Raw genomic sequence first — 26,572 nt, 5'->3', positions numbered from 1 at the left:
TCCCTTAGTGTCCAAAGATGTGCGGGTTAGGTGGATTGGCCATGCTAAATTGCCCCTTAGTGTCCAAAGATGTGCAGGTTAGGGTGGATTGGCCATGCTAAATTGCTCCTTAGTGCCCAAAGATGTGCAGGTTAGGTGGATTGGCCATGCTAAGTTGTCCCTTAGTGTCCAAAGATGTGCAGGTTTAGCTGGGGTCTGTTTCAGTGTCACCAGTAGGTTTACATTAACTCGACAATGAAGTTACTGTGAAAATCTCCCAGTCACCATATTCTGGTGCCTGTTCGGGTACACTGAGGGAGGATTTCGCACGGCCAATCCACCTCACTGGACACATCTTTGGACTGTGAGAGGAAACCAGAGCACCCCGAGGAAACCCATGCAGACATGGGGAGAACATGCAGACTCCGCGCAGACAGTGACCCAAGTCAGGAGTCGAACCCGGGTCCCTGGTGCTGTGAGGCCACAAAGTTTTGAGATTGGCCATGCTAACTTGCCCCTTTGTGTGACAAGATGTATACGGTGGGGGGAATTAATGGGGTAAAATACATGAGGTTATAGGGAAGGGGGGTGGGTGGAGAGGATGCCATTTTGGAGATTGAATGGCCGCTTTCTACACTGCTGAGATTCTATAGCATGGACCCTGCCCCCGTTTGTGATGTAGAACATCCCATGCTATGGGGTGGGGGGGTGGTTTTCCCCCGGGGGGGCATTGGCGACCACAGAACCCCGTATGTCTGTGAACCAACACCATGACTGCTGGCAGTGACCACATGTCTGTGTGTGTGGGATCTTGCTGTGCACAAACTGGTTGCCCCATTTCCTGCAGCAGTGACCAACACACTGCCTCCCTTGGGAGGTGCTGCAGGACTGTGTTATAGACAGGGGGAGAGTTGGGGGGGTCAGTGTGAGGCTGTGTTACAGACAGAGGGGGAGTTGGGGGGTCAGTGTGAGGCTGTGTTACAGACAGGGGGGAGTTGGGGGGGGTCAGTGTGAGGCTGTGTTACAGACAGGGGGGGTGTTGGGGGGGCAGTGTGAGGCTGTGTTACAGACAGGGGGGGCAGTGTGAGGCTGTGTTACAGACAGGGGGGGAGTTGGGGGGGGCAGTGTGAGGCTGTGTTACAGACAGGGGGGGCAGTGTGAGGCTGTGTTACAGACAGGGGGGAGTTGGGGGGGGCAGTGTGAGGCTGTGTTACAGACGGGGGGGGTGTTGGGGGGGCAGTGTGAGGCTGTGTTACAGACAGGGGGGGCAGTGTGAGGCTGTGTTACAGACAGGGGGGGAGTTGGGGGGCAGTGTGAGGCTGTGTTACAGACAGGGGGGGAGTTGGGGGGGTCAGTGTGAGGCTGTGTTACAGACGGGGGGGGAGTTGGGGGGTCAGTGTGAGGCTGTGTTACAGACAGGGGGGGAGTTGGGGGGGTCAGTGTGAGGCTGTGTTACAGACAGGGGGGGGAGTTGGGGGGGGAAGTGTGAGGCTGTGTTACAGACAGGGGGGAGTTGGGGGGCAGTGTGAGGCTGTGTTACAGACAGGGGGGAGTTGGGGGGCAGTGTGAGGCTGTGTTACAGACAGGGGGGAGTTGGGGGGGGTCAGTGTGAGGCTGTGTTACAGACGGGGGGGGTGTTGGGGGGGCAGTGTGAGGCTGTGTTACAGACAGGGGGGGCAGTGTGAGGCTGTGTTACAGACAGGGGGGGAGTTGGGGGGGGCAGTGTGAGGCTGTGTTACAGACAGGGGGGGCAGTGTGAGGCTGTGTTACAGACAGGGGGGGAGTTGGGGGGGTCAGTGTGAGGCTGTGTTACAGACAGGGGGGAGTTGGGGGGGGCAGTGTGAGGCTGTGTTACAGACAGGGGGGAGTTGGGGGGGGCAGTGTGAGGCTGTGTTACAGACGGGGGGGGTGTTGGGGGGGCAGTGTGAGGCTGTGTTACAGACAGGGGGGGCAGTGTGAGGCTGTGTTACAGACAGGGGGGAGTTGGGGGGGTCAGTGTGAGGCTGTGTTACAGACAGGGGGGGAGTTGGGGGGTCAGTGTGAGGCTGTGTTACAGACAGGGGGGGGAGTTGGGGGGGGAAGTGTGAGGCTGTGTTACAGACAGGGGGGAGTTGGGGGGCAGTGTGAGGCTGTGTTACAGACAGGGGGGAGTTGGGGGGCAGTGTGAGGCTGTGTTACAGACAGGGGGGAGTTGGGGGGGCAGTGTGAGACTGTGTTACAGACAGGGGGGAGTTGGGGGGGCAGTGTGAGACTGTGTTACAGACAGGGGGGGTGTTGGGGGGGTCAGTGTGAGACTGTGTTACAGACGGGGGGGAGTTGGGGGGGGCAGTGTGAGGCTGTGTTACAGACAGGGGGGGAGTTGGGGGGGTCAGTGTGAGGCTGTGTTACAGACAGGGGGGAGTTGGGGGGGGCAGTGTGAGGCTGTGTTACAGACAGGGGGGGAGTTGGGGGGGGCAGTGTGAGGCTGTGTTACAGACAGGGGGGGTGTTGGGGGGGCAGTGTGAGGCTGTGTTACAGACAGGGGGGGAGTTGGGGGGGCAGTGTGAGGCTGTGTTACAGACAGGGGGGGGAGTTGGGGGGCAGTGTGAGGCTGTGTTACAGACAGGGGGGAGTTGGGGGGCAGTGTGAGGCTGTGTTACAGACAGGGGGGGAGTTGGGGGCAGTGTGAGACTGTGTTACAGACAGGGGGGGAGTTGGGGGCAGTGTGAGACTGTGTTACAGACAGGGGGGAGTTGGGGGGCAGTGTGAGGCTGTGTTACAGACAGGGGGGGAGTTGGGGGGCAGTGTGAGGCTGTGTTACAGACAGGGGGGGAGTTGGGGGGCAGTGTGAGACTGTGTTACAGACAGGGGGGGAGTTGGGGGGCAGTGTGAGGCTGTGTTACAGGCAGGGGGGGAGTTGGGGGGCAGTGTGAGGCTGTGTTACAGACAGGGGGGGAGTTGGGGGGCAGTGTGAGGCTGTGTTACAGACAGGGGGGAGTTGGGGGGGGCAGTGTGAGGCTGTGTTACAGACAGGGGGGGGAGTTGGGGGGGCAGTGTGAGACTGTGTTACAGACAGGGGGGGCAGTGTGAGGCTGTGTTACAGACAGGGGGGGAGTTGGGGGGGGCAGTGTGAGGCTGTGTTACAGACAGGGGTGGGGGGTGGGGGGGGAGTTGGGGGGGGGAGTTGGGCCCATTTGGACTCAGCTGCTCAGAAGGATGACGATCTGCGCCTGCGCCCTAGATACTGGCCGGGCTGCCCATTCCCCCGCTTTGCGCTTGCGCTCTCATTGCATTGGGCGGGACCTTTACTGCGCTTGCGCTCTGAGGCGGTATTTTCACGGAGGGCTCTGTGGGCGGGTTTAGTGCTGCGCCTGCGCTCTGAGCTTTCGGGTACGTTTGTTGCGCCTGCTCTATGGGTGCTGTGGGCGGGATTATTCCCGCGCTTGCGCTGTGGTGCGGTAGTCGTCTCCGTTTCCGCACCTGCGCTATGGGCGGTCCGTTAGTGCGCATGCGCCCTGCGGGCTGAGGGCGGGTCCGTTACCGCGCCTGTGCTGTGGGTGCGGTGGGCGTATGCGTGCGTTACCGCGTCTGCGCCGTGGGTGCCGTGGGTGTGTCGGTTACCACGCCTGCGCTATGGGCGTTCCGTTCGTGCGCATGCGCTCTGTATGCGGAGGGCGGGTCCGTTACCGCGCCTGTGCTGTGGGTGCGTTGGGCGTGTCCGTTACCGTGGCTACGCTGTGGGCGGGTCGTTACCGCGCCTGCGCCGTGCTTGCGACCGTGTCCGATACCGGGCCTGCGTTATGGGCGGGTCCGTTACCGCGCCTGCGCTCTGGGCTCTGTGGCGATGTCGGGCCGAGTCGGGAGGGCGGATCAGCTCCAGCGGCGGTACCGGGTCTCGGAGCCCCGGCAGCACCCACAGGGCTTCACCCAGTACCGGGTCACCGCACGGTAAAGACACGCGGCAGCAGCGGGCTCCTCCCTGACCTTTAAACCCCCACCCTGACCCTTCACCTCCCACCCTGACCCTTCACCTCCCACCCTGACCCTTCACCTCACCCCCCCACCCTGACCCTTCACCTCACCCCCCACCCCTGACCCCTTCACCTCCCACCCTGACCCTTCACCTCACCCCCCCCACCCTGACCCTTCACCTCACCCCCCCCACCCTGACCCTTCAGCTCCGCCCCCACCCTGACCTTTCACCCCCCCCACCCTGACCTTTCACCCCCCCCACCCTGACCTTTCACCCCCCCCACCCTGACCTTTCACCCCCACCCTGACCTTTCACCCCCACTCTGACCCTTCACCTTCCCCCCCCCCCGACCCTTTGCCCCCCCCCGACCCTTTGCCCCTTCGCCCCTTCCCCCTGTTCTGACACTTTATTGCTCTCCCTGCTCCTTCACTCTTGTTGTGCCTCCAGACTCTGCACAAAAAAGCAGCGGTGAGGGACCGGTCTCCGTCTCCAGAGGGTCAGAAAGCGATCCCTCCACCAGAACCTGTCCTCCCAACTCCAAAGCGGAGACGTTCCAGGAGAGGACAAAAGAAACAGCCTTGATGACCCTCTGAAACTCTCCCTGAAGCGAGAGCAGTGTTACTGTTGGCCACTGTGCAAGGCTTGCTGCCAATCATTAAAAACAGCGGGGACTTTTCCCCGGGGCAGCTTTGTCCCCATCGATGAGGCAGAGAAATCTTGTACCCGGATTCCACAAGCCCAGGGGACAGCCTGCCCTGCACTCCCAAGGATCTGAAAACTGAATCGACCCCTGTTCAGTGTGTGAGGACCTGTAGCAGTAACGCAGGTCCCTGAGTTGCCACAAAGTTGAGGGGACAGTGGAGGAGAAGCTCTATCCATCTGCAGTCCCTGGATGGAGATCATAAACAGAATCCAGATCGCTTCACCCATCCCTGACCCCTGGAAGAAGAAGCCAGGAACACACCATGCTCAGCACCGACCCCTCTGACAGTGCGGCACTCCCTCAGCACCGACCCCTCTGACAGCGCGGCACTCCCTCAGCACCGACCCCTCTGACAGCGCGGCGCTCCCTCAGCACCGACCCCTCTGACAGTGCGGCACTCCCTCAGCACCGACCCTCTGACAGTGCGGCGCTCCTCAGCACTGACCCTCTGACAGTGCGGCACTCCCTCAGCACTGACCCTCTGACAGTGCGGCACTCCCTCAGCACTGACCCTCTGACAGTGCGGCACTCCCTCAGCACTGACCCTCTGACAGCGCGGCGCTCCCTCAGCACTGACCCTCTGACAGCGCGGCGCTCCCTCAGCACTGACCCTCTGACAGCGCGGCGCTCCCTCAGCACTGACCCTCTGACAGCGCGGCGCTCCCTCAGCACTGACCCTCTGACAGCGCGGCGCTCCCTCAGCACTGACCCTCTGACAGTGCGGCGTTCCCTCAGCACTGACCCTCCGACAGTGCGGCGCTCCCTCAGCACTGACCCTCCGACAGTGCGGCGCTCCCTCAGCACTGACCCTCCGACAGCGCGGCGCTCCCTCAGCACTGACCCTCCGACAGCGCGGCGCTCCCTCAGCACTGACCCTCTGACAGCGCGGCGCTCCCTCAGCACTGACCCTCTGACAGCGCGGCGCTCCCTCAGCACTGACCCTCTGACAGCGCGGCGCTCCCTCAGCACTGACCCTCTGACAGCGCGGCGCTCCCTCAGCACTGACCCTCTGACAGCGCGGCGCTCCCTCAGCACTGACCCTCTGACAGCGCGGCGCTCCCTCAGCACTGACCCTCTGACAGCGCGGCGCTCCCTCAGCACTGACCCTCTGACAGCGCGGCGCTCCCTCAGCACTGACCCTCTGACAGCGCGGCGCTCCCTCAGCACTGACCCTCTGACAGCGCGGCGCCCCCTCAGCACTGACCCTCTGACAGTGCGGCACTCCCTCAGCACTGACCCTCTGACAGTGCGGCGCTCCCTCAGCACTGACCCTCTGACAGTGTGGCACTCCCTCAGCACTGACCCTCTGACAGTGCGGCGCTCCCTCAGCACTGACCCTCTGACAGTGCGGCACTCCCTCAGCACTGACCCCTCTGACAGTGCGGCACTCCCTCAGCACTGACCCTCTGACAGTGCGGGTCTGTCAACCTTTTCTTTGTTGGGGATTTGAATCTAATGATTCTGAGGTTGAGTGCTCGCACTGAGCCTCAGCCTCACTATATTTACACAGAAACGTTTGTTGTCAGTATGTTAGAGGCCTCCTTTCCCTGAGAGATTTTCAGAATCAGATGAGCAGCACATGATTTGAATCACGTGTGTGCCCTGGGCGATGTTCATTCAGAAATCCGGGGCAGATTCCATGGACGGGTCGCTGTCAATGTCCAGGAACCTCGAGTGCAGTTTTAGTGGCACTGAGGGAAGGTTTGACTTCTCCTCCTCTTCCCAGCCGCTGGTCACAAAAGCTCTGCATCAAGAGATGTTCTGGATCCATTCAATGCAGAGGGAGCACCCTGTGAGGGAGACTCTCACAGCAACACCCTGCGTTTGCCCAACCCCTCCTTCGGACGTCCACACACAGCACCTTCAATCTCTCCCTCGGTGTCAGCCAGCGCCGGAGATAGTCATCAACTTCAGGAAGAGGCACTGCGGGTTAGCACGGCTGCCTCACAGCGCTGAGGAACCCGGGTTCGATTCCCGGCCTCGGGTCACTGTCTGTGCGGAGTCTGCACGTTCTCCCCGTGTCTGCGTGGGTTTCCTCCGGGAGCTCGGGTTTCCTCCGAAAGACGTGCCGGTTAGGGTGCGTTGACCTGAGCCGGCGCCAGAGTGTGGCGACGAGGGGAATTTCACAGTAACTTCATTGCATTGTTAATGTAAGCAACTTGTGACACTAAACTTACTGGGTGCAGTTCTGGTCACCTTATTCAGGGAGGGTTGGACTTCCATTGGAGGTAGATCAGAGAGAGTTCATTGGGCTGATTCCTGGGGTGAAGTGTCGTGCGTAGGGTTGGGGGGGAGGCAGTGGTTTGTCTTCGGAGGAAAGGTTGGAGCGAGTCAGGGCTTGGAACCCACTGGAGTTTAGAAGAGGGGATCTTATTGAAACAGCTCAGGTTCTGAGGGGGGCGGGTGGGGGTGGGTGCTCGACATGCTGAGAGGGTGTTTCCCACCCCCTGTTGTGTGTGTGGGGTGGGGTGGGGGAACCTAGAACGAAGCGGGGGAGAGAGAACACGGTTTCAGAATTGGGGGGGGGGGCTCCCATTGAAGATGGAAGTGAGGAGGAATTTCTTCTCTTGGGGAGGTGGTGAGTCTGTGAAATCCCCACCCAGAGAGCAGTGGGGGCTGTGGGTCACTGAATATGTTCCAGGCTGAGTTACAGAGAGTGCGTTTATCAGTGTCACAAGCTGGCTTACATTAACACTGCAATGAAGTTACTGTGAAAATCCCCCAGTCGCCCACAGTCCGGCGCCTGTTCGGGTTACACTGAGGGAGAATTTCATAGAATTATAGAAACCCTACAGTGCAGAAAGAGGCCATTCAGCCCATCGAGTCCGCACCGAACACAATCCCACCCAGGCCCTACCCCCTACCCCCCCCCCCCACCCCCCAACATATTTCTCACCCAACCCGCACATCTTTCAAACTGTGGGAGGAAACCCACGCAGACATGGGGAGAACGTGCAAACTCCGCACACAGAGAGTTCGACTCGGTGGAGGGAGGGAGGGAGGGGGTTCGAGGGTTATGAGAGGAGAGGGGGTAAAGTGGAGTGGAGGTCACACTCGGATCTGGTGGGTTTGAGGGGGGGGCCTAATCGATCTTGTTCGCCCCGGGCTGGGAGTGGACCTCAATGAGACGGCAGCAACTCCCGAGGCAGTATCTTGATTTTACAAAAAGACACACGCTTGAGTAAACGTGGAAACTAGGAGCAGGTGGAGGCCATTTGGCCCTTCCACCATCCATTTTGATCGCGGCTGATCATCAATATCCTGATTTCCGGCCCCCACCCCTCCCCCACCCCTCCCCCACCCCTCCCCCACCCCTCCCCCACCCCTCCCCCACCCCTCCCCTCCCCCACCCCTCCCCTCCCCCACCCCTCCCCTCCCCCACCCCTCCCCTCCCCCATATCCCCGATCCCTTTAGACCCAAGAGCCAGATCTAATTCCTTCCTGAAATCACACAACGTTTTGGCCTCGACTACTTTTCTGTGGTTACGGACGCAGAGCGGCATGGTGGCACCCCAGCGATTAGCGCTGCTGTCTCTCAGCGCCAGGGACCCGGGTTCGATTCCGTCCTCGGGTCCCTGTCTGTGTCGAGTTTGCACTTTCTGGGGGTTTGAACCGTTGCTTCAAAGTTCATTTATCAGCGTCACAAGCCGGCTTACGTTAACACTGCAAAGAAGTTACTGTGACAATCCCCTAATCGCTACGTTCCGGCGCCTGTTTGGGTAACACAGAGAGGATTTAGCACCTAACTGGCACAGTGGGTTAGCACTGCTGCTTCAGAGCTCCAGGGTCCTGGGTTCGATTCCCGGCTCGGGTCACTGTCTGTGTGGAGTTTGCACATTCTCCTCGTGTCTGTGTGGGTTTCCTCCGGGTACTCCAGTTTCCTCCCACAGTCCAAAGATGTGCGGGTTAGGTTGATTGGCCGTGCTAAGAAATTGCCCCTTAGTGTCCAGGGATGTGTAGGTTAGAGGGATTAGTGGGTATAATATGTAGGGATATGGGGGTAGGGCCTGGGCGGGTCTGTGTTCAGTGCAGACTCGATGGGCCGAAGGGCCTTTTTCTGCACTGTAGGGTTCTATGATTCTATGTCTTTTGGACTGTGGGAGGAAACCCAAGCAGACACGGGGAGAATGTGCAAACTCCACACAGACAGTGACCCGAGCCGGGAATCGAACCCGGGGTCCTTGGTGCTGTGAGGCAGCCGTGCTAACCCACTGTGCCACCGTGCCCAGAACTTGAATTCCAGGGACAGAGGCGAGTGTGCTTGGGCTGCAGTTTCCAGTTGAAGGGAGGCGGGAGGCAGAGTTTGGGGAGTTCTCTACAAGGCTGTTTCCCTTCGACACTGTGACCTGTGTTCTGTTATTCCTTTCTAGATTGTTTCAAAGAAGAAAGCAGACATCAAAGAGGTGAGCACATTTCCAAATCCGGGGGGGAGACAAAAGCCTGGTGGTATTATCGCTAGATTATTAATCCAGAAACTCAGCTCATGTTCTGGGGGACCCGGGTTCGAATCCCCCCACGGCAGACGGTGGAATTTGAATTCAATAAAAAATATCTGGGATTAAGAATCTACGGATGACCCATTGTGGGAAAAACCCATCCAGTTCCCCTTTAGGGAAGGAAATCTGCCGTCCTTACCCCGGTCTGGCCTACATGTGACTCCAGAGCCACAGCAATGTGGGTGACACTGGAAACCGTGCCCTGTGAAGTGGCCACTCGGTTCAGAGGGCAGCTAGGGGGGGACGACAGTTGCTGGCCCAGCCAGCGATGCCCACATCGCAGAATCCCCACAGTGCAGGAGAGGCCATTCGGCCCATAGAGTCTGCACCAATCTTACCCACTTCCCCCTCTCCCTCCCTATCCCTCCCTATCCCTGTAACCCCAAACATTACCGTGGCCAATCCATCCAACCTGCACATCTTTGGTCACTAAGGGGCAATTTAGCATGGCCAATCCATCCAACCTGCACATCTTTGGTCACTAAGGGGCAATTTAGCATGGCCAATCCACCTAACCTGCACGTCTTTGGATATTAAGGGACAATTTAGCATGGCCAATCCTCCTAACCTGCACATCTTTGGATATTAAGGGACAATTTAACATGGCCAATCCACCTAACCTGCACATCTTTGGACACTAAGGGGCAATTTAGCATGGCCAATCCACCCTAACCTACACATCTTTGGACACTAAGGGGCAATTTAGCATGGCCAATCCACCTAACCTGCACATCTTTAGACACTAAGGGGCAATTTAGCATGGCCAATCCACCTAACCTGCACATCTTTAGACACTAAGGGACAATTTAGCATGGCCAATCCACCCTAACCTACACATCTTTGGACACTAAGGGACAATTTAGCATGGCCAATCCACCTAACCTGCACATCTTTGGACACTAAGGGACAATTTAGCATGGCCAATCCACCCTAACCTACACATCTTTGGACACTAAGGGGCAATTTAGCATGGTCAATCCACCTGACCTGCACATCTTTGGATATTAAGGGACAATTTAGCAGGGCCAATCCACCCTAACACGCTCATCTTTGGACTGTGGGAGGAAACCGGAGCACCCGGATGAAACACCAGGTGAGAATGTGCAAACTCCGCACAGACAGTGACCCGAGGCTGGAATCAAACTCGGTGTCCGGCACCGTGAGGCAGCAGTGGACACTGCTGTGCCACCCCGTGAATGAACAAATAAATGATTCAATTCCTGGAACCTACCAGCTTCAGACCTGGAGGTGGCCATTCAGCCCCTCGGGCCCGGCATGTCTCCCCAATCCATTTATCCCTTTGTCCCAACAGAGGAGACTGGGTCAGTCTTCCTGAAAAATTACAAAGCACGCGGAGGAGGTGACTTCACTGAAACTTGTAAAACCCTTGCAGGGCTAGAGAGGATAGATGTGGACTGAATGTTTCTCCTGGCCAGGGTGAGTGTAAGACCAGAGGCCACAGTCTCAGGATAAGGGGTCCCCGTATCTAAGGAAGGACGTGCCGGCCTTGGAGAGCGTCCAGAGGAGGTTCCCAAGAATGATCGCTGGAATGAAGAGCTTGTCGGATGAGGAACGGGTTGAGGACTCTGGGTCTGTACTCGTTGGAGTTTAGAAGGATGGGCGGAGGGAATCTTATTGAAACTTACAGGATACTGCGAGGCCCCTGGATAGAGTGGGTGTGGAGAGGATGTTTCCACTAGTAGGAAAAACTAGAACCAGAGAGGGCACAACCTCAGGCTAAAGGGACGGTGCTTTAAAACAGAGATGGGGAGGAATTTCTTCAGCCAGAGAACATAGAATGTGTGGAACTCTTTGGCACAGAGGAGGCCGGGTCACTGAGACAGAGATAGAGAGGTTCCTGATCAATAAGGGGATCAGGGGAAAGGCAGGAGAGATGAGAAAAATATCAGCCCTGGCGGAGTAGAATCGATGGGCCGAGTGGCCTAATTCTGATCCTGTATCTCATGGCTAAGGTGTTGGCCATTCGGAGTGAGATTAGGAGGAATTTCTTCACTCGGAGGGTGGGGAATGTTTGGAATTGTCTCTGAGGCTCAGTCACTGTGTGTGTAACGCGGAGATTGATCTCTGGAGAGCGATGCTAGCAAGGGAATACAGGGACAGGGAGGGAAAAGTAGGGTGGATGCGTGGCCAGGGTCTAATTGAACGGCAGAGCAGGTTTGAGGGGCTGAATGGCCGCCTCCTGCTCCGAAGATCTCACACGGCAGCAATCTGTCAACCCCAGACTCTCAAAATCCTCCCAAGCCTCTTAGTGGGAGAGAGTTCCAGCTTTCCACAGAGGGACAAGGAGACTGGCCCCTCTGCCCTGCTCCCCCATTCAATGGCTCATCTGATTCTAACCTCAATCCCACATTCTCGTCCTAACCCCCAGATGCCCTTTCACCCCCCACCATTGCCCTTTCGGCGCCGCCCCCCCCCCCCCCCCCCACACCTTATTTTTAACACTGACCCCCGCAAGAGGAAACATATCCTCCTCGTCCACCATGTGGGTCAGTGCTGAGGGAGCGCCGCACTGTCAGAGGGTCAGTGCTGAGGGAGCGCCGCACTGTCAGAGGGTCAGTGCTGAGGGAGCGCCGCACTGTCAGAGGGTCAGTGCTGAGGGAGCGCCGCACTGTCAGAGGGTCAGTGCTGAGGGAGCGCCGCACTGTCAGAGGGTCAGTGCTGAGGGAGCGCCGCACTGTCAGAGGGTCAGTGCTGAGGGAGTGCCGCACTGTCAGAGGGTCAGTGCCGCACTGTCGGAGAAACCCTGTTTTGGTGAGACTCAGATCCCCTTCCTCAGTTGGTGATAAAAGACCTTTTGGCAATCGGAGAGTTGGGGCCAATGTTTAGGGGTGGCACAGTGGGTTAGCGCTGCTGCCTCACCGCGCCAGGGACCCAGGTTCGATTCCTGGCCTCGGGTCACTTTCTGTGTGGAGTCTGCACATTCTTCCCATGTCTGCATGGGTTTCCTCCCACAGTCCGAAAGATGTGCGGGTTAGGGTGCATTGGCCGTGCTAAATTGCCCCTCAGTGTACCCAAACAGGCACCGGGGTGTGGCGACGAGGGTAACTTCACAGTAACTTCAGTACAGCATGAATGTAAGCCTGCTTGTGACTTATAAATGAACTTTAAAGTTAAACTCAATCAACGTGGCGCAAATGAAAGCAGATGACCTGGGCCGTGACTGTTTTGCTTCCTGTGGGATCTTCCTGTGCACAAAATGGCTGCCACGTTTGCTCAATCAGAGCCGTGGCTGAGTTTCCGGAGGTGCTGCCCTGGCTGGGCGGGGCGCCTGGCGTTCGGAGGTTGTGTGAGGCGCTATGTAAATGAAATGCAGCGTTCCGAGTGGGTGGGGGTGGGCTGGGTGGCGGAATGACGTGAGCAGTTTAAACGGGAGCGTCCCGGGAGTGGGTGTTTGCTCTCACGGAGCCGGGAGCCGGGCTCCGCAGGGCTGAGTGTTAACCTGTGTGTCGGCAGCTCTAACCGTAGCGCCCGCTCTGCCCCCCCCTCACAGATCACTGTCTTCAAACGCTACAGCGATTTCAAAAAGCTTCACGGGGAGCTCTCCTACATCCACAGGAACCTCTTCAGGAAGTCAGAGGAGTTCCCCGCCTTCCCCCGGGCTCAGGTCTTCGGTAAGACTTCCCTCTCTCCCGCATCCCAAAATACTTCCCAACAGACAGACACGATTCCCGGAGCTGCCAGGGTCTCCCCCCCTCCCCCCCGGATCTCCCGACAACGTCCACTGTCCAGTGTAACTGTGTAAATACCTGACTCTGTATCGCACCCCCCCCCCCCTCCAACTCACACGCTCGCTAACCCCCACCCGGTCTCTCCCTCCCTCCCCCCAACCCCCGCAGTGCTTCCCGCTGGGTGTCGGGGAGGCGGGGGTGTCAGTGTGGGCCGTGGGGGGGGTCAGTATGCTCTGTGCTGGGTGTGGGGGATCAGTGTGAGCCGTGCTGGGGCCAGTGGGGGTCAGTGTGGGCCATGCTGGGTGTGGGGGGGGGGGGGTTGGTGGGGGACAGTTTGGGCCCTGCTGGGTGTGGGTGTGGGGGTCAGTGTGGACCGTGCTGGGTGTGGGGGGTCAGTGTGGGCCGTGGGGGGTGGTGGGGTGGTCAGTGTGGGCTGTGGGGGGTAGTGGGGGGAGCGTGAGTGTGAGCCGTGCTGGGGTCAGTGTGGGCTGTGCTGGGGGGAGGTGAGTGTGAGCCTTGCGGGGGTCAGTGTGGTCTCTGGGGGGTGTGCGGGGGTTTGTGTGGGCCGTGTGGGGGTTAGTGTGGGCCGTGCTGGGTTCAGTGTGGGGTTCAGTGTGGGGGTTAGTGTGGGCCGTGCTGGGGTCAGTGTGGGGGTGAGTGTGGGCCGTGCTGGGGTCAGTGTGGGGGTTAGTGTGGGCCGTGCTGGGGTCAGTGTGGGGGTTAGTGTGGGCCGTGCTGGGGTCAGTGTGGGGGTTAGTGTGGGCCGTGCTGGGTTCAGTGTGGGGGTGAGTGTGGGCCGTGCTGGGGTCAGTGTGGGGGTCAGTGTGGGGGTTAGTGTGGGCCGTGCTGGGGTCAGTGTGGGGGTTAGTGTGGGCCGTGCTGGGGTCAGTGTGGGGGTTAGTGTGGGCCGTGCTGGGGTCAGTGTGGGGGTTAGTGTGGGCCGTGCTGGGGTCAGTGTGGGGGTCAGTGTGGGCCGTGCTGGGTTCAGTGTGGGGGTTAGTGTGGGGGTCAGTGTGGGGGTTAGTGTGGGCCGTGCTGGGGTCAGTGTGGGGGTTAGTGTGGGCCGTGCTGGGGTCAGTGTGGGGGTTAGTGTGGGCCGTGCTGGGGTCAGTGTGGGGGTTAGTGTGGGGGTCAGTGTGGGGGTTAGTGTGGGCCGTGCTGGGGTCAGTGTGGGGGTTAGTGTGGGCCGTGCTGGGGTCAGTGTGGGGGTCAGTGTGGGCCGTGCTGGGGTCAGTGTGGGGGTCAGTGTGGGCCGTGCTGGGGTCAGTGCGGGTGTCAGTGTGGGGGTTAGTGTGGGCCGTGCTGGGTTCAGTGTGGGGGTTAGTGTGGGCCGTGCTGGGGTCAGTGTGGGGGTTAGTGTGGGCCGTGCTGGGGTCAGTGTGGGGGTCAGTGTGGGCCGTGCTGGGTTCAGTGTGGGGGCCAGTGTGGGGGTTAGTGTGGGCCGTGCTGGGTTCAGTGTGGGGGTCAGTGTGGGCCGTGCTGGGGTCAGTGTGGGCTGTGCTGGGGGGAGGTGAGTGTGAGCCTTGCGGGGGTCAGTGTGGTCTCTGGGGGGTGTGCGGGGGTTTGTGTGGGCCGTGTGGGGGTTAGTGTGGGCCGTGCTGGGGTCAGTGTGGGGGTTAGTGTGGGCCGTGCTGGGTTCAGTGTGGGGTTCAGTGTGGGGGTTAGTATGGGCCGTGCTGGGGTCAGTGTGGGGGTTAGTGTGGGCCGTGCTGGGGTCAGTGTGGGGGTTAGTGTGGGCCGTGCTGGGTTCAGTGTGGGGGTTAGTGTGGGCCGTGCTGGGGTCAGTGTGGGGGTTAGTGTGGGCTGTGCTGGGTTCAGTGTGGGGGTGAGTGTGGGCCGTGCTGGGGTCAGTGTGGGGGTTAGTGTGGGCCGTGCTGGGGTCAGTGTGGGGGTCAGTGTGGGGGTTAGTGTGGGGGTTAGTGTGGGCCGTGCTGGGGTCAGTGTGGGGGTGAGTGTGGGCCGTGCTGGGGTCAGTGTGGGGGTCAGTGTGGGCCGTGCTGGGGTCAGTGTGGTCCGAGTGCGGGGGTGGAGGTCAGTGTGGACCGTGGGGGGTCGGTGTGGGCCGTGCTGGGTGTGTGAGGGTCAGTATGGGCTGTGCTAGGTGTGGGTGCGGGTCGGTGTGGGGGGGGTCAGTGTGGTCTGTGCTGGGTGTTGGGGGGGGTGGGTCAGTGTGTGGCCTGTGCTGGGTGTAGTGGGGGTCAGTGTGGGCCATGGCGGGTGGGGGGTCAGTGTGGTCTGTGCTGGGTGTAGGGGGGGGTCAGTGTGGGCTTTGCGGGAGCGGGGGGTGGTGCGGTGGTCAGTGTGGGCCATGGCGGGTGGCGGGGTGGAGGGTCAGTGCGGTCTGTGGCCCTATCCTGTCGGGTGCTGCCGTTACCAGTCGCACTCTGTGTTTGCAGGCCGCTTTGACGATGCAGTGATCGAGGAGCGGCGTCGCTGCGCTGAGGAACTCCTGCAGTTCACGGTTAACATCCCGGCTTTATACAACAGCCCACAGCTGAAAGAATTCTTCAAGGTGCGTGTCTGTGCCAGCCTCGCGCTGGAGACACGGGTTCAAACCCCATCGCGGCAGCTGGTGGAATTTAAACCCCATTCATAAAACTCGAGTCAGTAACAGTGACCGGAACAAACCAGCATCGATTACCAATAAAACCCCATCTGCTTCATAGGCGCAGGGGAGGGATATTCGAGACAAGGGGGGGGTGACGCAGTGAAAGGGGGCATTGTGAGGGGAGAGCCTGGGGGGAGCACAGGGTGAGGGGGGTGTTTGGGGGTGAGGTGCATTACTCAGTGAAAGGGGCATGATGGAGGGAGAGCACTGGGTGAGGGAGCATTGTGAGGGGAGAGTGCAAGGTGAGGGGGATTACGTAGTGAAAGGGGGCTGTGAGGTGAGGTGATACGAGGCCAGAGGGTTTGTGAGGGGCGAGTGCGGGGCGAGGGGGTGTGAGGGGAGAGTGCGGGGCGAGGGGGGGTGTGGGGGGAGAGTGCGGGGCGAGGGGGGGGGTGTGAGGGGAGAGTGCGGGGCGAGGGGGGGTGTGAGGGGAGAGTGCGGGGCGAGGGGGGGGTGTGAGGGGAGAGTGCGGGGCGAGGGGGGGTGTGAGGGGAGAGTGCGGGGTGAGGGGGGTGTGAGGGGAGAGTGCGGGGCGAGGGGGGTGTGAGGGGAGAGTGCGGGGCGAGGGGGGTGTGAGGGGAGAGTGCGGGGCGAGGGGGGAGTGAGGGGAGAGTGCGGGGCGAGGGGGGGTGTGAGGGGCGAGTGCGGGGCGAGGGGGGGTGTGAGGGTAGAGTGCGGGGCGAGGGGGGTGTGAGGGGAGAGTGCGGGGCGAGGGGGGAGTGAGGGGAGAGTGCGGGGCGAGGGGGGAGTGAGGGGAGAGTGCGGGGCGAGGGGGGAGTGAGGGGAGAGTGCGGGGCGAGGGGGGTGTGGGGGGAGAGTGCGGGGGGAGGGGGGTGTGAGGGGAGAGTGCGGGGCGAGGGGGGAGTGAGGGGAGAGTGCGGGGCGAGGGGGAGTGAGGGGAGAGTGCGGGGCGAGGGGGGTGTGGGGGGAGAGTGCGGGGGGAGGGGGCTTGACGGGAGAGTGCGGGGCGAGGGGGCTTGAGGGGAGAGTGCGGGGCGAGGGGGGTGTGGGGGGAGAGTGCGGGGCGAGGGGAGAGTGCGGGGCGAGGGGAGAGTGCGGGGCGGGGGGAGAGTGCGGGGCGAGGGGAGAGTGCAGGGCGAGGGGAGAGTGCAGGGCCGGGGGAGAGTGCGGGGCGAGGGGAGAGTGCGGGGCGGGGGGAGAGTGCGGGGCGAGGGGAGAGTGCGGGGCGAGGGGAGAGTGCGGGGCGGGGGGAGAGTGCAGGGCGGGGGGAGAGTGCGGGGCGAGGGGAGAGTGCGGGGCGGGGGGAGAGTGCAGGGCGGGGGGAGAGTGCGGGGCGAGTGTGAGGTGAGGGGGATTACAAGGTGAGAGGGTTTGTGAGGGGTGAGTGCGGGGCGGGGCGGTCTGTGGGGGGCGAGTGCGGGGCTGTGAGGGGTGAGTGCGGGGCGGGGCGGTCTGTGGGGGGCGAGTGCGGGGCTGTGGGGGGCGAGTGCGGGGCGGGGCGGTTTGTGAGGGGCGAGTGCGGGGCTGTGAGGGGCGAGTGCGGGGCGGGGCGGTCTGTGGGGGGCGAGTGCGGGGCTGTGAGGGGCGAGTGCGGGGCGGGGCGGTCTGTGGGGGGCGAGTGCGGGGCTGTGAGGGGCGAGTGCGGGGCTGTGAGGGGTGAGTGCGGGGCTGTGAGGGGTGAGTGCGGGGCGGGGCGGTCTGTGGGGGGCGAGTGCGGGGCTGTGAGGGGCGAGTGCGGGGCTGTGAGGGGCGAGTGCGGGGCTGTGAGGGGCGAGTGCGGGGCTGTGAGGGGCGAGTGCGGGGCTGTGAGGGGCGAGTGCGGGGCTGTGGGGGGCGAGTGCGGGGCTGTGGGGGGCGAGTGCGGGGCTGTGGGGGGCGAGTGCGGGGCTGTGGGGGGCGAGTGCGGGGCTGTGGGGGGCGAGTGCGGGGCTGTGGGGGGCGAGTGCGGGGCTGTGGGGGGCGAGTGCGGGGCTGTGGGGGGCGAGTGCGGGGCTGTGGGGGGCGAGTGCGGGGCTGTGGGGGGCGAGTGCGGGGCTGTGGGGGGCGAGTGCGGGGCTGTGGGGGGCGAGTGCGGGGCTGTGGGGGGCGAGTGCGGGGCTGTGGGGGGCGAGTGCGGGGCTGTGGGGGGCGAGTGCGGGGCTGTGGGGGGCGAGTGCGGGGCTGTGGGGGGCGAGTGCGGGGCTGTGGGGGGCGAGTGCGGGGCTGTGGGGGGCGAGTGCGGGGCGGTTTGTGAGGGGCGAGTGCGGGGCTGTGAGGGGTGAGTGCGGGGCGGGGCGGTTTGTGGGGGGCGAGTGCGGGGCGGGGCGGTTTGTGGGGGGCGAGTGCGGGGCTGTGAGGGGTGAGTGCGGGGCGGGGCGGTTTGTGGGGGGCGAGTGCGGGGCTGTGAGGGGTGAGTGCGGGGCGGGGCGGTTTGTGGGGGGCGAGTGCGGGGCTGTGAGGGGCGAGTGCGGGGCGGGGCGGTTTGTGGGGGGCGAGTGCGGGGCGGGGCGGTTTGTGGGGGGCGAGTGCGGGGCGGGGCGGTTTGTGGGGGGCGAGTGCGGGGCGGGGCGGTCTGTAGGGGGCGAGTGCGGGGCTGTGAGGGGCGAGTGCGGGGCGGTTTGTGGGGGGCGAGTGCGGGGCGGGGCGGTCTGTAGGGGGTGAGTGCGGGGCTGTGAGGGGCGAGTGCGGGGCTGTGAGGGGTGAGTGCGGGGCGGGGCGGTCTGTGAGGGGTGAGTGCGGGGCGGGGCGGTCTGTAGGGGGTGAGTGCGGGGCTGTGAGGGGCGAGTGCGGGGCTGTGAGGGGCGAGTGCGGGGCGGGGCGGTCTGTGAGGGGCGAGTGCGGGGCTGTGAGGGGTGAGTGCGGGGCGGGGCGGTTTGTGAGGGGCGAGTGCGGGGCGGGGCGGTTTGTGAGGGGCGAGTGCGGGGCGGGGCGGTTTGTGGGGGGCGAGTGCGGGGCTGTGAGGGGTGAGTGCGGGGCGGGGCGGTCTGTGAGGGGTGAGTGCGGGGCGGGGCGGTTTGTGAGGGGCGAGTGCGGGGCTGTGAGGGGTGAGTGCGGGGCGGGGCGGTCTGTGGGGGGCGAGTGCCCGGGACAGGGATGTGTTCTGATGTTTCTCCTCTTCCCGCAGGATGCCGAGGTTTCCCAGCCCCTGGAACTGTCAGCGTCTCACGAAGCTTCGAGTCTGCCCGCCCCACTCATCCCCCTGCCCTCGGGAGACAGCCCGCTGCCCCCCTCGGGGCCCAGTCACTCAGCAGCGGGGCCTGAATCCGGAGGATTGACTCAGCCCCTGACCAGGAGTGAGCTGGATGGAGGAGGAGAGAATGTTCACCCAGCCCCACACGACCCAGCGTCTCACAATCCAGCCCAAGTAACACACCGGACTGTGGGTAACTTCTGCTTTGTTGCTGCACCTTATGTTTCACCATGTTACATGGGCAGTACAGTGGCACAGTGGGTTAGCATTGCTGCTTCACAGCGCCAGGGTCCTGGGTTCAATTCCCGGATCGGGTCACTGTCTGTGTGGAGTTTGCATCTTGTTCCCATGTCTGCATGGGTTTCCTCCCACACTCCAAAGATGTGTAGGTTAGGGGGATTGGCCATGCTAAATTGCCCCTTAGTGTCAGGGGGATTAACTAGGGTAAATGTATGGGGTTATGGGGACAGGGCCTGGATAAGATTGTTGTCTATTGCCCAGACTCGATGGGCCAAATGGCCTCCTTCTGCGCTGTAGGATTCTATAGCTGGCACTGGGGGAAATGGGTGTGTGTGGGTGGGTGGGAAGAGAGAGAGGCGGGAGGAAGGGGGGAGGAAGGAGGGGAAGGGGAGAGATGGGGATGGGGGGGTGGGGCGGTGGCAGGGAGCGTGGTGTGACGGGGATCTGTAGTCGGCACAGTCTGTGTCTGACACGGTGTCGGTTTACGTGTCCCGTGTCCCAGTCAGCGTCGCCTCAGCGTTACAGCACAGACAGCCTGTCTTGTGTTTCAGAGGATGCGGATCCCGGTCGGAGACAAGAAAGGGAGACAGACTCTCCACTCGATTCGGGAACGGAGGAAGAGCAGGAGGAGCTGAGGCTGCGAACCGGATCCCCTCTGTCCCACACCGAGCTGGCTCTGTTTGACCCCTGTGCCAAGGATGATGTGGGTGAGTGTCTGCCTGCCCCACAGACCCGAGCCGGGCTACAGGAGGGATCCCCAGGGCAAGCACCGTCTCGGGACAGCTTAGGAACTACTGGGTGTGGGGGGGAGAAGGAATGTTTAACTTACTGTGGCTCTCACCCTCCCCCTCTACACTGTCCCCCCATCAAACACCCCCAGGACAGGTACAGCACGGGGTTAGATACAGAGTAAAGCTCCCTCTACACTGTCCCCCCATCAAACACTCCCAGGACAGGTACAGCACGGGGTTAGATACAGAGTAAAGCTCCCTCTACACTGTCCCCCCATCAAACACTCCCAGGACAGGTACAGCACGGGGTTAGATACAGAGTAAAGCTCCCTCTACACTGTCCCCCCCATCAAACACTCCCAGGACAGGTACAGCACGGGGTTAGATACAGAGTAAAGCTCCCTCTACACTGTCCCCCCATCAAACACTCCCAGGACAGGTACAGCACGGGGTTAGATACAGAGTAAAGCTCCCTCTACACTGTCCCCCCATCAAACACTCCCAGGACAGGTACAGCACGGGGTTAGATACAGAGTAAAGCTCCCTCTACACTGTCCCCCATCAAACACTCCCAGGACAGGTACAGCACGGGGTTAGATACAGAGTAAAGCTCCCTCTACACTGTCCCCCATCAAACACTCCCAGGACAGGTACAGCACGGGGTTAGATACAGAGTAAAGCTCCCTCTACACTGTCCCCCATCAAACACTCCCAGGACAGGTACAGCACGGGGTTAGATACAGAGTAAAGCTCCCTCTACACTGTCCCCACATCAAACACTCCCAGGACAGGTACAGCACGGGGTTAGATACAGAGTAAAGCTCCCTCTACACTGTCCCCCCATCAAACACTCCCAGGACAGGTACAGCACGGGGTTAGATACAGAGTAAAGCTCCCTCTACACTGTCCCCCCATCAAACACTCCCAGGACAGGTACAGCACGGGGTTAGATACAGAGTAAAGCTCCCTCTACACTGTCCCCCCCCCATCAAACACTCCCAGGACAGGTACAGCACGGGGTTAGATACAGAGTAAAGCTCCCTCTACACTGTCCCCCCCCCCCATCAAACACTCCCAGGACAGGTACAGCACGGGGTTAGATACAGAGTAAAGCTCCCTCGACACTGTCCAGGGGAAGAGCTTGTACCTGTCCGGTTTGACGAGGTAACACAGCCTTTGTTTGTTTTTGCAGACTCTGTGCCGGATACCAGCCAGCAGAGCAGCCTCTTGGAGCTGGCTGATTCCCCAAGCGCTCTGCACGCCCCCAGACCCCCTGACGAGTTGGAGAGACGGCTGCTGCACCTCAGGGTGCCCCCAGACGAGGATTCGCCTCCTCCCCCCGTCCCGGAGGAGCTGGATGATGCTGAGTATCTGAGCACGGCTGCTGAGTGTATCAAAGAGGCCCTGGAGAGGGAAGCCACGCAGGAGTATGAGGTTGCCTTTCGCTGCTACCAGAATGGTGTGGACATCCTGCTGAAGGGACTGCAAGGTGGGTGAGTCATCGAGGTTTACAGCATGGAAACAGGCCCTTCGGCCCAACTTGTCCATGCTGCCCTCCTTTTTTTAATCTCTAAGCTAATCCCAATTGCCTGCATTTGCCCCCATATCCCTCTATACCCATCGTACCCGTGTAACTGTCTAAAAGCTTTTTAAAAGACAAAATTGTACCCGCCTCTACTACTGCCTCTGGCAGCTCGTTCCAGACACTCACCACCCTCTGTGCGAAAAAATTGCCCCTCTGGACACTTCTGTATCTCTCCCCTCTCACCTTAAACCCTCTAGTTTTAGACTCCCCTCCCTTTGGGGAAAAGATATTGACTATCTAGCTGATCTGTGCCCCTCATTATTTTATAGACCTCTATAAGATCACCCCTCTACGCTCCAGAGAAAAAAGTCCCAGTCTATCCAGCCTCTCCTTATAACTCAATCCATCAAGTCCCGGTAGCATCCTAGTAAATCTTTTCTGCACTCTTTCTAGTTTAATAATATCCTTTCTATAATAGGGTGACCAGAACTGTACACAGTATCCCAAGTGTGGCCTTACCAATGTCTTGTACAACTTCAACAAGACGTCCCAACTCCTGTATTCAATGTTCTGACCGATGAAACCAAGCATGCCGAAGGCCTTCTTCACCACTCTGTCCACCTGTGACTCCACTTTCAAGGAGCTATGAGCCTGTACCCCTAGATCTCTTTGTTCTGCAACTCTCCTCATCACACCCAGAAATCTGCGATCTCCCAGGAGAGGCTAGTTTTTCAGCAGGTTTGAGTGTGACGCAGGTTTGGGAGCAGATACACAACCCATGTCAAATTGAGGGAGGCAGTTACCCTGGATGTATCTGGGTGGATGCCTTGGAGGGGGGAACTTGCAGGTGGTGGTGGTGTACCCCATGTGTCTGCTGCCCCCCCCCTTGTCCTTCTAAGTGGTAGAGGTGGTGGGTTTGGAAGGTGCTGTGGAAGGAGCCTTGGCGAGTCGCTGCAGTGCATCTTGTAGATGGTACACACTGCTGTCACTGTGCGTCGGTGGTGGAGGGAGTGAGTGTTTGTGGTTAGCGTGTCGATCGAGCGGGGCTGCTTTGTCCTGGATGGTGTCGAGCTTCTCGAGTGTTGTTGGGAGCCGCACCTATTCAGGCAAGTGGGGAGTATTCCATCACACTCCTGACTTGTGTCCTTGTAGATGGTGGACAGGCTTTGGGGGGGAGTCAGGGGGTGAGTTACTCTCCGCAGGATTCCCAGTGGACAGGCTTTGGGGGGAGTCAGGAGGTGAGTTACTCTCTGCAGGATTCCCAGCCTCTGACCTGCTCTGGTCTCTATGGCTGGGTCCAGTTCAATTTCTGGTCAATGGTAACCCCCAGGATGTTGATAGTGGGGCGATTGTCGATGGAGGAAATATCGCAATTGGGAGAAGCCTTTGAAATGAATCCGTTCTCAATAATGGGTTGAGAAACTTCAGTTATCACTGGGGAGATGATGGCCTAGTGGTTTAATTGCTAGATTATTAATCCAGAAACTCAGCTAATGTTCTGGGGGACCCGGGTTCGAATCCCACCACGGCAGATGGTGGAATTTGAACTCAATAAAAAAAACCTGGAATTAAGAATCTACTGATGACCCATTGTGGGAAAAACCCATCTGGTTCCCTTGTCGGAGTTTAGAAGGATGAGGGGGGTGGTCTTATTGAAACTTACAGGATACTGCGAGGCCCTGGATAGAGTGGGCGTGGAGAGGATGTTTCCACCAGTAGGAAAACTAGAACCAGAGAGGGGACAACCTCAGGGTAAAGGGACGATCCTTTAAAACAGGAATTTCTTCAGCCGGAGAGTGGGGAATGTGTGGAACTCTTTGCCCCAGAGGAGGCCGGGTCACTGAGACAGAGATAGAGAGGTTCCTGATTAATAAGGGGATCAGGGGGAAAGGCAGGAGAATGGGGGATGAGAAAAATGTCAGCCATGATTGAATGGCAGAGTGGAGTCGATGGGCCGAGTGGCCTAATTCTGCTCCTGTATCTTAGGCCTAATGTCTCTTGAGGGAAAGAAATCTGCTGTCCTTACCCGGTCTGGCCTACATATGCAGATTAGGTGGACTGGCCATGCTAAATTGCCCCTGAGTGTCCCGGAATGTGCTGGTTAGAGGGATTAGTAGGGTAAATATGTGGGGTAATGGGGATAAGGCTTGGGTGGGATTGTTATCGGTGCCTCGATGGGCCGAATGGCCTCCTCCTCCACTGTAACGTGAGTCAAGAGCCGCAGATCAATGTGGTTGACTCTCAACTGCCCCTGCAAGGGGCAACTAGGGATGGGCAATAAATACTGGCCCAGCCAGCGACACCCATGTCCCAGGAATGGATAGACAATGACCTGTTTGACTTAAGCCGGGGCGCGTGGACACAGGAGGGTGTTGGGGGGAGCAGGGGTAGCTCCTTCACACAGGAGCTGGCATTGGTTAGGGGCTGTATGGGTGAGGCTGGCAGAGAGGGATGAGCTGGCTCCTGTACCAGCTGGAGAGCAGGGCTGAGCATGCTGGCATCAGTGGGCAGGGCACCCTGATCTATCCGTTCCTGCCCCTGTGTTGGCAGGAGACCTGAGCGCAGAGCGGCGCGAGGCTGTTAAGAAGAAGACGGCCGAATACATGAAGCACGCGGAGACCATCTTCACACTACACCTTAACGAGTCGTCGGCAAAGGACACACCTCCCTCCTCGGTAAGTCTCCAGAGGCAGAAAGAGGGAACTTCGCTCTGTTCCCAACCCTGTTCTGTATGGGGGACAGTGTAGAGGGAGCTTTACTCTGTATCTAACCCCGTGCTGTACCTGTCCTGGGAGTGTTTGATGGGGGACAGTGTAGAGGGAGCTTTACCCTGTATCTAACCCCGTGCTGTACCTGTCCTGGGAGTGTTTGATGGGGGACAGTGTAGAGGGAGCTTTACTCTGTATCTAACCCCGTGCTGTACCTGTCCTGGGAGTGTTTGATGGGGGGGACAGTGTAGAGGAAGCTTTACCCTGTATCTAACCCCGTGCTGTACCTGTCCTGGGAGTGTTTGATGGGAACAGTGTAGAGGGAGCTTTACTCTGTATCTAACCCCGTGCTGTACCTGTCCTGGGAGTGTTTGATGGGGGGGACAGTGTAGAGGAAGCTTTACCCTGTATCTAACCCCGTGCTGTACCTGTCCTGGGAATGTTTGATGGGGGACAGTGTAGAGGGAGCTTTACTCTGTATCTAACCCCGTGCTGTACCTGTCCTGGGAGTGTTTGATGGGGGGACAGTGTAGAGGGAGCTTTACTCTGTATCTAACCCCGTGCTGTACCTGTCCTGGGAGTGTTTGATGGGGGGGACAGTGTAGAGGGAGCTTTACTCTGTATCTAACCCCGTGCTGTACCTGTCCTGGGAGTGTTTGATGGGGGGGACAGTGTAGAGGGAGCTTTACTCTGTATCTAACCCCGTGCTGTACCTGTCCTGGGAGTGTTTGATGGGGGGACAGTGTAGAGGGAGCTTTACTCTGTATCTAACCCCGTGCTGTACCTGTCCTGGGAGTGTTTGATGGGGACAGTGTAGAGGGAGCTTTACTCTGTATCTAACCCCGTGCTGTCCCTGTCCTGGGAGTGTTTGATGGGGACAGTGTAGAGGGAGCTTTACTCTGTATCTAACCCCGTGCTGTTGAATCTGATTGAGGGGGTGTTTGGGGAAGTGCTTCTGCCTCTCTCGATTGAATAATAATTTTTTTTTATCTTTCTAGTGACAGTTAACTGGGTGAAGCCATACCCGAGGCGGGTGTACCCGGGCACTAGCTGGTGAACCTCTGCCCTGCCGATGGCCCTCTCCCCCTGCCAAGGCTAACAAATAACCGTCTTACCCGACTGCCTTCCTGATCGGTCAGCTCGCTGCAGCCTCCGCTGACTGACCGGCTCCCCCACTCCCCCCACCTTGCTGCTGAGACTGTGGAACCGTCCTGCAGACTGGCCGCGGACCCCCAGCTGAGAGAGCGCTGCCTGTCCGGGGATTCGGAGACTGACACTGGCCGTGCGACAGAGCATCGTGGGAGAGACCCCCACCTGTAAGGGAGAGGCGGGGGTCTATTTGAGGACCCTGCCTTCAACCCGAGAGAGATCGAGAACCCCCCCCCCTCCTCCCCCTCAGCTGGACAGAGAGATGGAGACCGCCCCCCCCCCCCTTCAGCTGGACAGAGAGATGGAGACCCCCTCCCCACCTCAGCTCAATGGAGAGATCGACCGCCCCCCCCCCCCCACCCTCAGTTGGACGGAGAGAGATGGAGACCCCCCCCACCCTCAGTTGGACAGAGAGCGATGGAGACCCCCCCCACCCTCAGTTGGACGGAGAGATGGAGACCCCCCCCACCCTCAGTTGGACAGAGAGAGATGGAGACCCCCCCCCCACCCTCAGTTGGACAGAGAGATGGAGACCCCCCCCCACCCTCAGTTGGACGGAGAGATGGAGACCCCCCCACCCTCAGTTGGACGGAGAGATGGAGACCCCCCCCACCCTCAGTTGGACAGAGAGAGATGGAGACCCCCCCCCCCACCCTCAGTTGGACAGAGAGATGGAGACCCCCCCCACCCTCAGTTGGACGGAGAGATGGAGACCCCCCCCACCCTCAGTTGGACAGAGAGAGATGGAGACCCCCCCCCCACCCTCAGTTGGACAGAGAGATGGAGACCCCCCCCCCCAACCCTCAGTTGGACGGAGAGATGGAGACCCCCCCCACCCTCAGTTGGACAGAGAGAGATGGAGACCCCCCCCCCACCCTCAGTTGGACAGAGAGATGGAGACCCCCCCCCCTCAGTTGGACGAAGAGATGGAGACCCCCCCCCCCCCACCCCACTCTGTCTTTCTCCCTCCCCCTGTATCTCCCTTGATCGATAATAGTGACAGCACGGAGAGGATGTGCTCGGGGAGTCTGTGTCCTCACATTATTTGGTGCTGTATATTTGGCTGCTCTGCCAGTTCCTGGAGTTTATAATGCGAGGGCGGATCTGTGGGTGCTCGGGGGCTGGTCTGTGTGTGTGTAATAAATCCACTCTCTGTCGAGATGCCACACGGGGCTTTGTGGAAACCCAGGCCACTTGCTGATGTGATATCCAGGAGTACGGACAGAACCTTCCTGACAGCGATGGGCCTCTCACTCGCTGTCCCCTCGATATCGCCTGCTCCTCCTCACTGCCAGTTCAGAGCACTCTGGAGCTGTAACTGATGAATCTTTGTCCCAGGCTGATCAATGTGTGGCAGCGTGCCTCGTAACCACCTGGTCTGACTCGAATTAAAATCATTCTCAACCAACGCTGTCCGCTTTCAGGCTCTTTACACCGTGTCGGCTGGTGGAGTCCGAATCCCACTCCAGAGTCTGCTGGCAGTGTGTGTTCCAGCCTCTGTCCCATCGGGAAGTGTCCTGCGTCCTTTCACACACCCCCTCATCGGGAACTAGCTTTCGGTTTTAGGGGAATTGAAAACACTTCCACAGTCTGACCTACCCTGGGACAGCAATGTGCGGATTGAAAGATTTAAACATTTCTTTCACGGGACGTGGGTGTCGC

General features: G+C 60.1%; 1 protein-coding gene across 1 annotated transcript; it reads left to right on the top strand.

Moving 5' to 3' along the window:
* The first annotated feature begins 3,802 nt into the window (after positions 1 to 3,802).
* On the top strand, positions 3,803 to 25,132 carry snx15 (sorting nexin 15). The gene is made up of 9 exons (XM_080185072.1): positions 3,803 to 3,895; positions 9,005 to 9,037; positions 12,642 to 12,762; positions 15,216 to 15,331; positions 18,492 to 18,750; positions 19,349 to 19,504; positions 20,721 to 21,017; positions 23,604 to 23,728; positions 24,760 to 25,132. Exons 1-9 carry the CDS (start codon positions 3,803 to 3,805, stop codon positions 24,760 to 24,762), a joined length of 1,203 nt encoding a protein of 400 aa, XP_080041198.1. The 3' UTR covers positions 24,763 to 25,132.
* Positions 25,133 to 26,572: the final 1,440 nt, after the last annotated feature.

Source organism: Carcharhinus amblyrhynchos, unplaced genomic scaffold (genome assembly GCF_965287045.1).
Source record: "Carcharhinus amblyrhynchos unplaced genomic scaffold, sCarAmb.v2.hapA chromosome_1194, whole genome shotgun sequence".
NCBI lineage: Eukaryota > Metazoa > Chordata > Chondrichthyes > Carcharhiniformes > Carcharhinidae > Carcharhinus > Carcharhinus amblyrhynchos.
This window is presented reverse-complemented; position numbering and strand designations above follow the sequence as displayed.